Source organism: Geotrypetes seraphini, chromosome 2 (assembly GCF_902459505.1).
Source record: "Geotrypetes seraphini chromosome 2, aGeoSer1.1, whole genome shotgun sequence".
NCBI lineage: Eukaryota > Metazoa > Chordata > Amphibia > Gymnophiona > Dermophiidae > Geotrypetes > Geotrypetes seraphini.
In genome coordinates, this window is record NC_047085.1 from 321757487 (window position 1) to 321771348 (window position 13862).

General features: G+C 42.5%; 1 protein-coding gene across 4 annotated transcripts in view; it reads right to left on the reverse strand.

Moving 5' to 3' along the window:
* Window positions 1-13862, reverse strand: part of RBMS3 (RNA binding motif single stranded interacting protein 3) — a 1318368-nt gene that overhangs the window by 261902 nt on the left and 1042604 nt on the right. For all 4 annotated transcript variants that reach the window (XM_033930140.1, XM_033930137.1, XM_033930138.1 and 1 more), the window contains one exon: window positions 1303-1409. In XM_033930140.1, the coding sequence (XP_033786031.1) occupies window positions 1303-1409 (107 nt within the window). The remainder of the gene's footprint in view (window positions 1-1302; window positions 1410-13862) is intronic.

Here is a 13862-nt window from a genome sequence, read left to right on the forward strand (position 1 = left end):
CAACACCAATGTATCAATGATTGTTTGTAAGTGATGTATTTATTGTTCATGTGAATAAATATTTTTAACACAATGTAATTTTGAAAATGAATAAAGAATTTATAAAAAAATAAAAAATCAACACCAATCAAAATGAATATTACCATTAAACTTCTTGGAGTTATTCTAGACAACAAACTTTCATACCACCAACAAGTAAGCTTGGTCATTAAGAAATGTTTTTTCAAATTAAAAATGATCCATTCAATCTCCACTTTTCTTGAACCTAAATCACTGAATATTCTTATTCACTCTTTAGTAATATCTCATCTAGACTATTGCAATACCCTATATCAAGGGATCACTAATAAAGAAATGAGGAGACTTCAAATAATCCAGAATACTGCCATTAAACTCATCTACAAGAAAAATAAGTATGATCATGGATCCCATAACTCATCAAATAAATCCTTCTTACTTTTAAAGCAAGATCAGAACATACTATGGCATTCATCAATCAACAGCTATTACCACATTCCCTCTCAAGATCACTTTGTTAGGCCCAACAAAATCTTCTTTTAGACCCCATATAGTTTACGACACCTGGAAAACTATCTTCTCAGTTACTGCACCAAGCTTATGGAACGCCCTACCTCATTAACTTAGAAAAGAAGACTGCTCAGCAAAATCAAAATCCTACCTTAAAACATTTCTGTTTAAAGATGCTTTCACACAAGAAACAGTGGGAATGGATAATGAACACTCCACATAGGGTTACTGGTGTATAAGAGTCTTGTTTATTCCAATAAAAGGACATATAAAAACTATTGACCCGACACAGCACTGTGTTTCTGCAAATCAAAATGCCTGCATCAGGGGTCACTGTGAAATTGTAATCCACAAACAACAAGTCCTTTGTCAGTACAAGGCTGGATGAAACAAACACAAAAAGTCGAGCGCTAAAAAACTGCTTCACTGTGCCTAAATATTTCAAACGTCCCTCACCCGCCCATGCTCCCTTTTGGATTATGCGTGAAACACTGGGTGCAAAGGTAGATGCATGGATAAATCCAAATTAGTGTCAGATAATTCCAATTATCAATAATTGGTTATTAGCACTCAATTGAGTAATTAGTATACATGTGCATCTGGGCTCTGCACTCAAGTTTGGGTGATCTACATAGAATCTGGAGAGGATACTGACTTTGAAGTCATTTGGTTTCCATCAAAGTAGATTTTATCAGGAAAGTAAAAATCAATTCGACAGGCTTTGCAAGCGTCTCTTTCCACATGACGCTAGAGGAACTGAGAGTTGCCACTCACCTCTCCTTCCCTTGGCCACGGCCTGCCATTCTGTGTGTATTTGCTTTGATTTTGTCGCTTCTTTTGCCCTCCATCGGCAAACTTGCACAGCAAAGGCTCAGGGGGGGCTGAAAAAGACAATAAACCCAATCTGCCTTAGACTTTGCAAAATCATCAATGTGACAGCAAACAAGTAACACAAAGTAAAACGTTGTCAAGCAGTCTTTCAGACGGAGGAAATATTTTATTTTTGGCCTTTTTTGTGCATTGGTAGTCGACAGCTGCTCTTGCTAAATAAACTTAAAATAATGCTGAACATAACAAGAACTGCTAAAAATGTAATCAGCCCAAATGGAATGTTGAATAGCTAGGGTGGAATAGCAAATAGCAAGTCATTAACTTCAACTACTGTGTACTGCACACAAATAAGTGAACTCATGGCCAACGTTTCTGTGAGCATTACAAAAGAAGGCTTGAAGGGAACAGCTGGTTTTACAGTAAGAATGTTGCTAGAATTTGTTTTGGGAAAAACACATCTAAAGCACTTCTCAGCAGAGGTAAGGGCCTCTTTTATCAAACTGCACTGGCAGTTTGTAGCGCGGTGAGCCGCGCTGAATGGCCCGAGCTGCTCCCGATGCTCATGGAGTTCCTATGAGCGTCGGGAGCAGCACGGCTCTCTGCCCTAAAAACTGCTATCGCAGTTTGATAGAAGAAGTTGTCAGTCTTTGCTCATGTACTTTCTCCCCACACGCAACTGCTGTAGAAGAGAATTGAATCACCATGTTTAGAGCTACAGCCTCAGCACCCTGAGGATGTGGGTTCAAATCCCAAGCTGTTCCTTGTGATCCTGGGCAAGTCGCTTAATCCCCCATTGCCCCAGATACATTAGATAGAGTTGGAGTCCACCAGGACAGATAGGGAAAAATGTTTGCGTACCTGAATGTAAACCACTTGGGGCCTCTTCTATCAAACTACGCTAGCAGTTTTTAGTGCAGAGAGCCGCGCTGAATAGCCCGCGCTGCTCCCGACGCTCATAGGAACTCTATGAGTTTTGGGAGCAGCGTGGGCCATTCAGCGCAGCTCACCACGCTACAAACTGCTAGCGTAGTTTGATAGGAGAGGCCCTTAGGCTACAAGTGGTATATAAATGCTATAAATAATACATAAATAAGTAGAGTTTCTGGTAACAGGGCCTGATTTTATATACTGTATGTCACCTAAAAAATCAATGCCGACTAGGGTAGTATTAAGTGTGATTCTGTAAAGGTACTGTACAGAATCACATTTAGTGCCACCTAAGTGGCGATAGGCATCACACGTGTCCTAACATTTAGGCGCACCCTATTATGCAGGGTTTTCTTGGCCTAAATGCCTGCGCCTAAGTTATGTGCACTTCATTTACTTGCGATTTTGAATTCTAAATCAGTTTGGCCCATAGTTTATAACTGTGTGCATAACTCAAAAAAACCCAAACAAACCCACAATCCGCCCCTAATCATGCCCACTTTTAGATAGGCGCTTTGGACAAGGTGCCTATCTTTTATAGAATCAAGCCTACCAAGCTGTATGTCTGACATTCAATTATCTTCAATTAACATAAATTATAAATTGTGCCAATTATCGGTGCTGATTTATCCTATTAATCAATTATGTTAGGTGTCAGCTAGAAACATAGAAACATAAAAACTGATGGCAGAAAAGGGCCACGGCCCATCCAGTCTGCCCACACTAATAGCCCACCCCCTACCTTTCTCTATGAAGAGATCCCACGTGCCAATCCCATTTTGTCTTAAAGTCTGGCACGCTGCTGGCCCCAATTAGTGGAAGGTTATTCCAGCGATCAACCACCCTTTCGGTGAAGAAGTATTTTTTGGTGTCTCCAATGTAGGCCCCTAACTTTAGGTGGACTTTACTGAATTTGGTTGTCAGTGTTTGAGCTCTGGGACCTGGGAACCCCTAAACCCGCTGTAGAGTCACATCCATCTCTTTTAGCCAGTGTGATAACAAAACCTAAATGTGACACTGAAGCCTACTTTAGTAAATGTGCAGGAAATAAAACATCTCTTTACTTATGTAGACTGAAAAAAGCCAGCGGTGGTCACCATTATTTTTTTAAGTGCTGAGCATCACTGGCTAAATTAGACCCCGATATTCAATGTTGAGCTGTGTCTGGACAAGGGCATTGAATATCTAGGTATAATTGGACATATGTTTGCTGCCAGCACTTACACGGGTCTCGGCTGATATTCAGCTGTTTTTTCTCAGAACCAGAGATTTGAACAATATGTCTTGAGTGTTGACTAAAGCGGGTAATGTTTTTTTCTCTCTCTCTCTTTTACTGAATCTATTTACAGTAGGAATATATCAATTAGAGAATGACACGGTGACAAAATTCATCACCGTTCCCGTCCCCGCGGATAACCGCGGGAAATAATCCCATGTCATTTTTTAGTGTCTATTTCAACCTCAGTCCTTCTATATCAGCATTCTTCAAAGCAAAGCTTGAGGGTCAGTGGTTGTGGCCATTCATATTCTGATTCTTCCCTCACTCCTTAAAGAATGATATGAAGATGGTTTCCCACGGTTATCCGCGGGAATGGGAATGGTGATGAATTTTGTCACCGAGTCATTCTCTAATATCAATCATTCGTGTGATTCTGTCCTGGTAGCATGTGGCAATGGTATTTCAATTTCTGTTATTATAACTGCTGTATGTGATGTGGGCTTGCTGTATTAACAAGGCTTTGTACAATTAAAAATTGATTTTAATATTTAGGAAAGGCACGTATTTTGCTCAATGACACAATTATGTGTTTCAGGCTAACACCATGGTATACATATACTCAAAATACTATCCTCTTCCTTGACTATTTCCGATAAGGTTTTTAAGTTTTTAATCTCTGTTAACTCACGTTTTAATTCATAGCAATATTTGAAATTGTATTTTAAATAATGCTGTATGTAGTTTTTTGAAACTGTGGGGAACTTTTATCAAGGCGTGATAGGGGTTTAATGCGTGGAATACCGCGCATTAAACTGCCTGCTGCGCTAGTCGCTAACGCCTCCATTGATGAGGCGTTAGTATTGTGGCTTGCCGTGGGGGTTAGCGCGTGATGAAATGTCTGATGTGCTAACCTCCGTAGCATATCTTGATAAAAGGAGCCCTGTATCTTTTGCTGAAATGTCTCAGTTTTCCTGTTCTGAACCGCCTAGAACTGTTGGCAGGGTGGTATACAAGAAAATAAATTATTATTATTATTACTAGTGCATAGTGTGGTTTTTTGCACTGGCAGCGGCGGTAACTGCTCCAACGCTCAAAGAATTCCTATGAGCGTCGGAACAGTTGCCGCTGCTGCCGGCACTAAAACCCGCGCTACGCGTTAGTAAAGGAGGAGGTATATTATCATTGTTTAGAATCTAGCACTTTAGAAAACAGATGATTACTCCAAAGAAAGTATTCAAAACATTAATACAGAGAAATCAGTGCATTAGCTATGAAAAATATATAAAATGATGATTTCCTAATTATATGAAATGCAATTATATAAGTTGTCTTGAGAAATGGATATGTCATCATTTTCTTTAACTTTAAAAAAAAAATCAAACTACACTGTTTTTTTTTTTTAAATTCTTTATTGATTTTCAAATTTTGACAGTGTAATACAAATATATTAAACATGAGCATTATACATAACGCACTTAAAATATACAAAATTAATACATTACCAATCCTTTTCTCTCTCCCTTCCTCACATAACTATTACACTGCATATGCATATATTATTGCAATATTATAGATAAATACCTTTAGCAAACCCAAATACCTTCCCCTCCCCTTATCCCACTCCCCCTGGATGTGTAAGGAATCTGTAATAAGGGAAATGCCTGACATTCATTGCAATTCAACATATGCATTCACACTTTGGATGATTGGTCAGGTTGACTAGAATTGGAATGATTCTATTCTGCCATTTGGTGGTTTACAATTTAAATTTGAATCTCAAGAGGTTTTTTTTTTTAATATAAATAGTCTTTTGACAGTGGCAGTGCAAATTTCATTTTTGATTAAGAAAGGCTTTCTTTTTTTGAGGAACTGCATGGAATTAGAAATTTCTTGAGTGGTCCATCTTTTCAATTGGTAATTCATGCTTATTTATGAGGGGCCGCTGAAAAGTTCTCAGCCCGACCATCAAAGTTGAGGCAGTCTCCATTGAGGGCTATACACTCAGGGGCTCATTTTCAAAAAAGATAGATGGCCAACAGGCAGCATAAACTGGCACTTGGATGTCTTACTAGTCAAAACGTCGAAGTGGGCATTTTTAAAACTGACTTTCTGGACGTCTAGAAGGACTTTATGCCTGCTGTGCATCCAGAATAGAAATGGGTATGTTGGAAGGCTTGCCATGAGCAGGGAATGGGTGGGGGCTTAGACTTGGATGTCCTGCAGCTATAATCAAACCTTTCCCAGGACCATCTAGATGGAACTTAGATGCTTTCAACTAGACCTGTTTAAGTGTCTAAGGGCTCCTTTTACAAAGCCGCCTTAACACACAGAAAAGCATGTGCTAAATTGCCGTGCACGCTAGCCGCTACTGCCTCCTTTTGAGCAGGCGGTAGATTTTTGGCTAGCACGCGCTAATCCGGTGCATGAGCTAAAACTGCTAGTGCACCTTCGTGAAAGGAGCCCTAAGTGTCAAAAGTGTACCCAAACTGACCATATGACCACAGTAGGGATACAGAAACACTGAGAGTCTTCCCCCTATCTGTAGAGGGGCATCCCTCGGCCTGGTGTCATTGCACCTTTTTAGCAGAGAGTGCAGGATGGGAGGTGGAAGACCACATTAACCAGCATACTTGTGCTGGGAGCCCTGGGAAAATCTCTGCAACATGGCACTCGCATACGGGCAGAAGCGCCAGGAACCATGAACATTTGAGTGGCCAGCATCTCTAGAGGTCCTGGGTCTGCTATCAAGCAGAGTCTTAGGGCAATGATCCGCTACAGAATTCATGAGGTTGTTCAGGCCCTTGCCAAACAACTATTGCCCCTTAAAGGGAAGTCTAGCCAAAGTAGCCTTGGAAGTAGAATCACCAGCCCATTGTCTGATCCAGAGCAGAAATGGAGTACACTGACATCTTTGCCAAAACCCACATAAGGTCATACAATGCGTTAGCATCATAATCTGACACAGCCAGGTAGAAAACTGTGAGCGCACATCACAAAGTCAGGAAGAAAAAGTGGACGGAGCCAGCTGAGTGACTAAATTCAACTCCTGCAAAGACTCTGAAATAAAGATCTGGTAAAGTCACAGACTTAAATAAACACAGAACTGTTGGATCATCCCCAGATTCCAAACCCCCAGAGGGATCCGCAGATCCAGCACTCAGTCCCTGAACTCCCATCCTGGGAAGTGCTGCAACGCAGTGGCGTACCTAGGGTATGTGGCACCGGGGGCCCATCATTTTTTGACACCCCCCCCCATGTAAAAAAATATTTTTTGTAATGACCATGAAACGGAATAAATGGTCAGAATAGAAACAGGCAGTGAAAATTTTCTTATATTCCAAACATAACATAACATAAATTATGTCTGAATTGTCATGACATCAGAAGTGCATATGGAGTAGTTGCAGGTGATGCTTGGGACAGTTCTGATTGTGTTAGTTCGGTTTTATGTGTTTTTTGAATAGAAGGGTTTTTATTTCTTTTTGAAGGTTTTGCAGTATGTGGTCGATGTCAATTGGTTGTAGGGTTGGGGGTCGAGTGTTGCAGCTCGAATGGCTAGGAGGTTGTCGAACAGTTTTTTTCTTTTGACGTTTTTGGTTGGAGGGTGTGTGAATGGTGCGTGAGTTCTCCTATGTCTGTTTGAAGTGGATTGAATTATTTAGCTGAAGAAATTAGTTACCCCCTCATCCCACACACATTAATTCTCTTCCATTTTTGTTCCCATTATAAAAAACACTGATAAGTTCCCAGAAAAAAAATACATTAAAATAAGAAGTGAAAACAAAGGCCCCTACAGATGAGAACATAACATAAGAATAGCCTAACTGGGTCAGACCAATGGTCCATCATGCCCAGTAGCCCATTCTCATGGTAGCCAATCCAGGACACTAATACCTGGTCAAAACCCAAAGAGTAGCAACATTCCATGCTACCGATCCAGGGCAAGCAGACACTTCCCCCATGTCTTAATAACAGATTATGGACTTTTCCTCCAGGAATTTGTCCAAATCTTTCTTAAAACCAGCTACACTATCTGCTTTTACCATAACTTCTGGCCACTTCATTTTTAAGTTTAGATCTTTCCTTTCAAACAGAGACCTTGCTAGATGTCAAATACAGCACAAGGTAACTTCACATGGACTTAGCTGTGCAGGAAATGTGAATCTCCTCATACACCCACCATATAGTGCAAAAATGTGCAAAGGTCTGTTTTTTTCTTTCGATCACTATATAGCCTAATGCCACACAAGCAGCGCTGTTACAAACATATTCCGTAGGTCAATGCTAAGGATAACAAAGTTTCCTTCCTTGGACCAGAAGGAGATACTGATAAACCACTGGAAGAGATCCCAACACAACACCCAAAGACCCACTCAGTGTGTGAACCAGTTGAGTGGAGTGGACTAACTGGAGGGTGGAAATGGGCCCGGAGTTTCCTCAGCAGAATTTCCCAGACCACCTCTTCCTCTCAACACATTGACACGCTGCCACCACCACCACTAGAAACACCTCACTGGGTAGGCCAGCTATGCTATAAACTTTATAAAACACATTATTATATTTTCTTATAAAGCACATATTTTAACTGAACTCTCTGACATCCTCAGCCTTTCCATTCACAAAAATAGAAGGAAGAAAAGTTCCCATTTCCTGCTGTTTCATGTCCCCGGCCTATACAATATTTTTTTTCTGCAGACCCTTCAAAAGTCTGACCAAATCCTCGTTTCACTTGCATTATAAAGTACTGAGGATGCCATCTCTCCCCAATCCCAGGTCCTAAAGTCTAAGACAGTAGCGCAAACTAATGCTGCCAGATTCAGGAAAAAAAATTTCGATTCGATTCAGCCTATTGAATTGGTTTTTCAATTCGATTTTCCTGCCCAGTTGGGTGATTTTTTTCAAAACTCCTGGTGGGTTTTATAGCTTTTTCACCCCCTTTGGCTTCTCCTAACCACACTGGCGCTGTGGTATAAATAAAATAAAGAAACAAAAAGGACTTTTCCTCTCTCTGTTAAATCCTAGCTCACATTTGCAGTCCAACACCAGCTCTGTCAGGATACACATTTCAAATCTGACATATTATAATCACAAAACAGAAAATAAGATTAATTTTTCTACCTTTTGTTGTCTGGTTATATTTCAAATCTTGTTGGTCCAAGGCTCTGGTTTTCTTCTGATAACTTGCTTGCCAGGGTCTCCTTCTTTCTTCTTTCTGCGTGCTAACCATCCATTTGCCAACTCTGTCCTCCCTTTCCATTTCCCTTCCCTCCCCAGGAAGTCTGGTATCTTTCCTTTTTTTCATCTCCATCCACAGATCCACCTTTTCTTAACTACCCTTTCATCCGGCATCTCTCCCTCCTTCCCCACCACCCCAGAGTCCACCATCCCTCTCTTTCTTTTCCCAATTACCCTCCTATCCAGTATCTCTATCCCTCCTCCACACCATCCCTTGTGTCCAATTTCTCTCCCTTTCAGTTCCTTCCCTCCCTAAATCCCATGGTCCATCATTTCTCTCCCTCTCCTCTATTTTCAGACCCATTATTTCTTCATCCCCCCCCCAAAGTTTGGCATATGCACGTCTCTTTGAACACCCCCTTCCCTCCGTGTACTTCTAAACCAGGGTCCCCCCCAAAGGCCTGTCCCCCCTTAAAGGTCTGCCTGTCCCCCCTTGAAGGCCTGCACCCCCCCTTGAAGGCCTGTCCCACCCCCTTGTAGGCCTGTCCCCCCCTTGAAGGCCTGTCCCTCCCCCTTGTAGGCCTGTCCCCCCACCTTGAAGACCTGCCTGCCTGTCCCCCCCCTTGAAGGCCTGTCTCCCCCCCTTGAAGGTCTGCACCCCCCCGAAGGCCTGCACCCCCCTGAAGACCTGTCCCCCCCTTGAAGGCCTGTCCCACCCCCTTATAGGCCTGTCCCCCCCTTGTAGGCCTGTCCCCCCCTTGAAGGCCTGTCCCCCCCCCTTGAAGGCCTGCACCCCCCGAAGGCCTGCACCTCCCCTGAAGGCCGGTCCCACCCCCTTGTAGGCCTGCCTACCCCTTGTAGACCTGTCCCCCCTTGTAGACCTGTCCCCCCTTGAAGGCCTGCCTGCCCCCCCCTTGAAGGCCTGTCCCTCCCCCTTGAAGGTATGCACACCCCCCCCGAAGGCCTGTCCCCCCCCTTGAAGGCCTGCCTGCCTGTTACCCCCCTCCCCCTTGAATGCCTGCCTGCCTGCCCACTCACCCCACCCCGAAGGACCGCTCGTCCCCCTGGCCTCCCCGCACCACCTATGAAGCAGCACTACCTATGCTCCCGGCCTTGCCGTTCAGTCACCACCCCCAAAGGACCGCTCGCCCCACTGACCTTCCTGCACCACCTATGAAGCAGCCGCAGCAGGATCGCGACGTCAGCTATCCCTGCGCTGCTTCCTGCGCCGCGTTCCCGCCCCTCCTCTGACGTCAGAGGAGGGGCGGGACCGCTGCGCAGGAAGCAGCGCCCAAGCAGCTCAGGGATAGCTGACCTCGCGATCCTGCTGCTTGCTGCTTCACAGGTGGTGCAGGAAGGTCAGTGGGGCGAGCGGTCCTTCGGGGGTGTGGGGGGACTGAACGGCCAGGCCGGGAGCACCCCTTCAGGGCTGGCACCCGGGGCGGACTGCCCCTCCCTTGGTACGCCACTGCTGCAACGGTAAATAAGGGGTCAGCAACCTGGTCATCATCATCAGGATCCCCCAGCTCAGGATCAGGCAGTGCAAGAACAGATATTGACTGGGATGAGGATGTGTCCATAGAAGCTATGCCACTGAGAGATGCATCTGAGATGTGCAGGGGAAAAATGCTGGATTTGAAAATCATTCCACAAATGTTTCATAAATTCAGAGAAAGCCTCCAGCTCCTGGGGCATAGTCACCCTTTGATGACTTAGATTTGCACTTCTTAGGCTGAGGAGGGTCCATAGTCAGATGCACAGAACTAGCAGCCATGCCAACCCCCATAACTAAAGAAGGCCACCCCACCAGACTAGCCAAGCACTTTGTCACCTGCTTCAGCATGGGAGAGGCTAAGCTGGATGCTGCCGCCTCTCCTAGCCATGCCACGTGGCAAGTGAATCAAGGACGCTCTTGAGGTGCTAAATTTGCACAATCCTGGCACGAATTCACATTTAGGAGAGTCCAAGGACTCCATCCTAACATGTTTTGAGGCAAAAATTGCAGTTTTGAAAAAGCAGGGAGCTTTAGAAAAAAAGATCACTAAAATCCAAGATGGCCACCGCTAAGAAATTCACACCAAAAATGTGATATTTTTAACATTAAACTATAAAAAAATTGTAATTTTATGATTTTTCAGGGGGGATATGCAGAACCCTCAAAACTCTGAATTTCACCCCCCCCCACCCCCCCCCCCCCCCCGATTCATCTCACAGGCTGTGACAATCTTTACTTACTATAACCTGTGCTGGAATGTGCTGCAGCCTGCCTCAGCTCTCTTACATTAGTTGGAATCAGAAAGTCTGCCTCATGCTGGGAATGCCTCTGCAACTCTGATCTTTGGGTTGTCAGTAAGACCCTATGTCTGATTGCACCTCTACCTCTGCCCCTGCATTGAGCACCCCTGCTCCTTTTTGGAATGAATAATTTCAAAACACATTATGATCTATACTTAGAAAATTACTTCATATATATTTTTTTTAAATAAGCAATATGAGTTGTCTGGCTGAAATGTCTATTCCACTTATTCAGAAGTGGCAAGACCTAGACAATCACAACAATCATGACGCCAACAGTGGAAGCTTAAGAGAATAGACACTGTGAGGTTGAAACCACTGCTACTTACATAATTACTTTTTGATCAGTGATTTTTGGATTTTATGGCTCATATACCTCAGGAGAAAATACCCAGGGAATTTGGGTTCACCTAAATTCAGAACTTTATAAAAATTCCAAAGCCAAGTGGAAGCCGTATTTTAAAAAATGTGGCTTAAAGCTTTGTGGCATGTTGGCCCCTTTATCTGACTTTTTAGAATAGCCCTTCAATTTGAAGCATGTCTTATTACATTATGCATAATCCCCATCATACATTCTACATAGAGCATGCCACTCCCCTGATAATCTGCAGTCTAGAGCTTGGAAAGTCTATGATACAAGCCTGAATGAAAAGCATAAAGCCAAACATCTACTCAAACCCCAACCATAAATGTACCATTTTGAAAACATTTCTATACAATTTGGTTTCATCTGAGTCTTTACAAATGAAGGAGAAACGAAAGATTAAAAACAAATAATTAATGTCTATACCCTCTTGGAGGTATTACTCCTGAAATGATCCTCTGATATTTCTACAGCTAAATATTTATTTTCATAATTGTGGTTTTTCAGCTAAATTCTGCTATCTACTCTGCTGAAGACAAAAATTTTTTATGTAAATAAGCCCTAGGTGCTTGATGATTGGCAGCTACTTTATTTATTTGATATCCTAAAATAAACAATTTTAATTACTACAGGTGGAGGTCAATAGCCTGCATCCTTTCTGGAGGTAAAACAATGATATATCCATGATAATGAAATTTCAGAAATATAACAAAAAGAAAACAAGAAATCAGTTTAAAAAAATCCCCATCATATTAATACAGTCTACAATTTGTCAGAAATAAGATCCAAGATACATAGAAACAATCAATAAGGAGAAACAAAATAATCTATCTGGAGGCATCCCCATATCATGGTCTCAGCCTGATCACGACATTCCTTGCCCATTGGAGAGTCATACAGACACCTTAATCTTCTCTTTAGCCTCAAGAAAATCTAATAGCTGTTTTGGGTAAAAAAAAAAAAATTAAAATTTGAACCCTCAAGCAAATAATACAAATACAAGGAAACTTCAATACAAAATTGGCCCCCAAGGCATTCACTCTTGGTCTATAGACCACGAATGACTGGCATCTCTTTTGTGTGTCTCTAGATATATCAGGAACAATCTGAAATATAGTTATGATCCCATAAACTGCTGATTAATATTACAGAAATATAAACGCAAAACATTATTGTGATCCAGTTCCAAAGCAAATGTTACAATTAGAGTCAGTCTCTGGATAACTATTTCAAGAGATGATTCCAGAAAGTCAGTTAATTCCACCATTGGATATGGTCTCCCCAAGGACCCCACCCCTCCCATTTCTTTCCCAGAAACATAATGAGCTTTCACAATCGGTGGAAGTGCTTCATCTGATATCTTAAGGACCTCCTTCAAATATTGTCTCACCAAGTCCATTGCTGATATCGAAGGGGACTTGGGAAAATTTAAGAATCTCAAATTATTCCTTCTTAACTGATTTTCCAGATATTCAATCTTTCGTTGCGTTAAGGTCTTATCTTTCACCAAAGCTACTCCCAGATTCTGTACTTCCTCCACTTTCTGCTCCAAAGTTGTAATTTTCTCCAATTGCTGAACTAAGCCTTGGGATTGGGAAACAATTTGTTCAGAAACCTTTTTCATTTCACCCTCCATTTTATCCACTCTTCTCAAAAAAGAAAAATTTAAGCCCTGTGTAGCCTCCCAAAGTAACTCTAAGGTTATAATGGCTGGCTTCTTATTTTTCACACCTGCAGAACTTTCAAATGGTCATTTCCCCCCACATGCCCTACTCACAGTTTCAGTTGGATACATAGTCTGTGGAGTGGATACCCTCATCAATACAGCTTGCTGTGGGGAAGAAAACTCTATCGGAGAGAGATTCCCAGACAGAGAAAAAGAAGCTTGAGTTTCCTCGCTGATGCTCTTCATCCAGTAGACCCCTTCCAGGCTGCAGGGGAGCCACTCTATTCTCGGGAATCAACAAGAAACTATTGCCACTAGTGCAACTTACATGAACATATTGTGCATGCTGCGCTTGATCAGAAGAGACAACCGACGAGGGTCCAATTGGCTTTCTGTAATCCTCAGCGGTTTCATCGGCAGTACTTGGCTACCCGCCAGGACCTGGACTTTCGCCTTTCCCTTTCTCTTGTCCATATTCCCAACAAGAGAACCAATGCACTCGCCACCATGGTGCTCCAAAAAACCCCAGCCTCTCAGCAAGACGCCATCTTGGATCCTCAAAATTAACCTTTTCTTTAATGTCCTGTAATATATATACTACTGCCCATGGGTCTGAAGAGGTATTTATAACATAGGATGAGGAGACAAGGTGCATGCACACGTTTTCTTAAAATAGTACTCACACAATAGTTTCACTTTGGAAATAATCAAAACTACTGTAACCTACTCCATGAATAAAAGTCACAGTTATCAAAAGGGGCTACTGTTAAGATGTGTTATTTTTCTACTAACTTGTGCTGTTTTAGCACAGATCCCATATTATGCAGAGACCTAGTTACTAATAACTGGGGTTAACA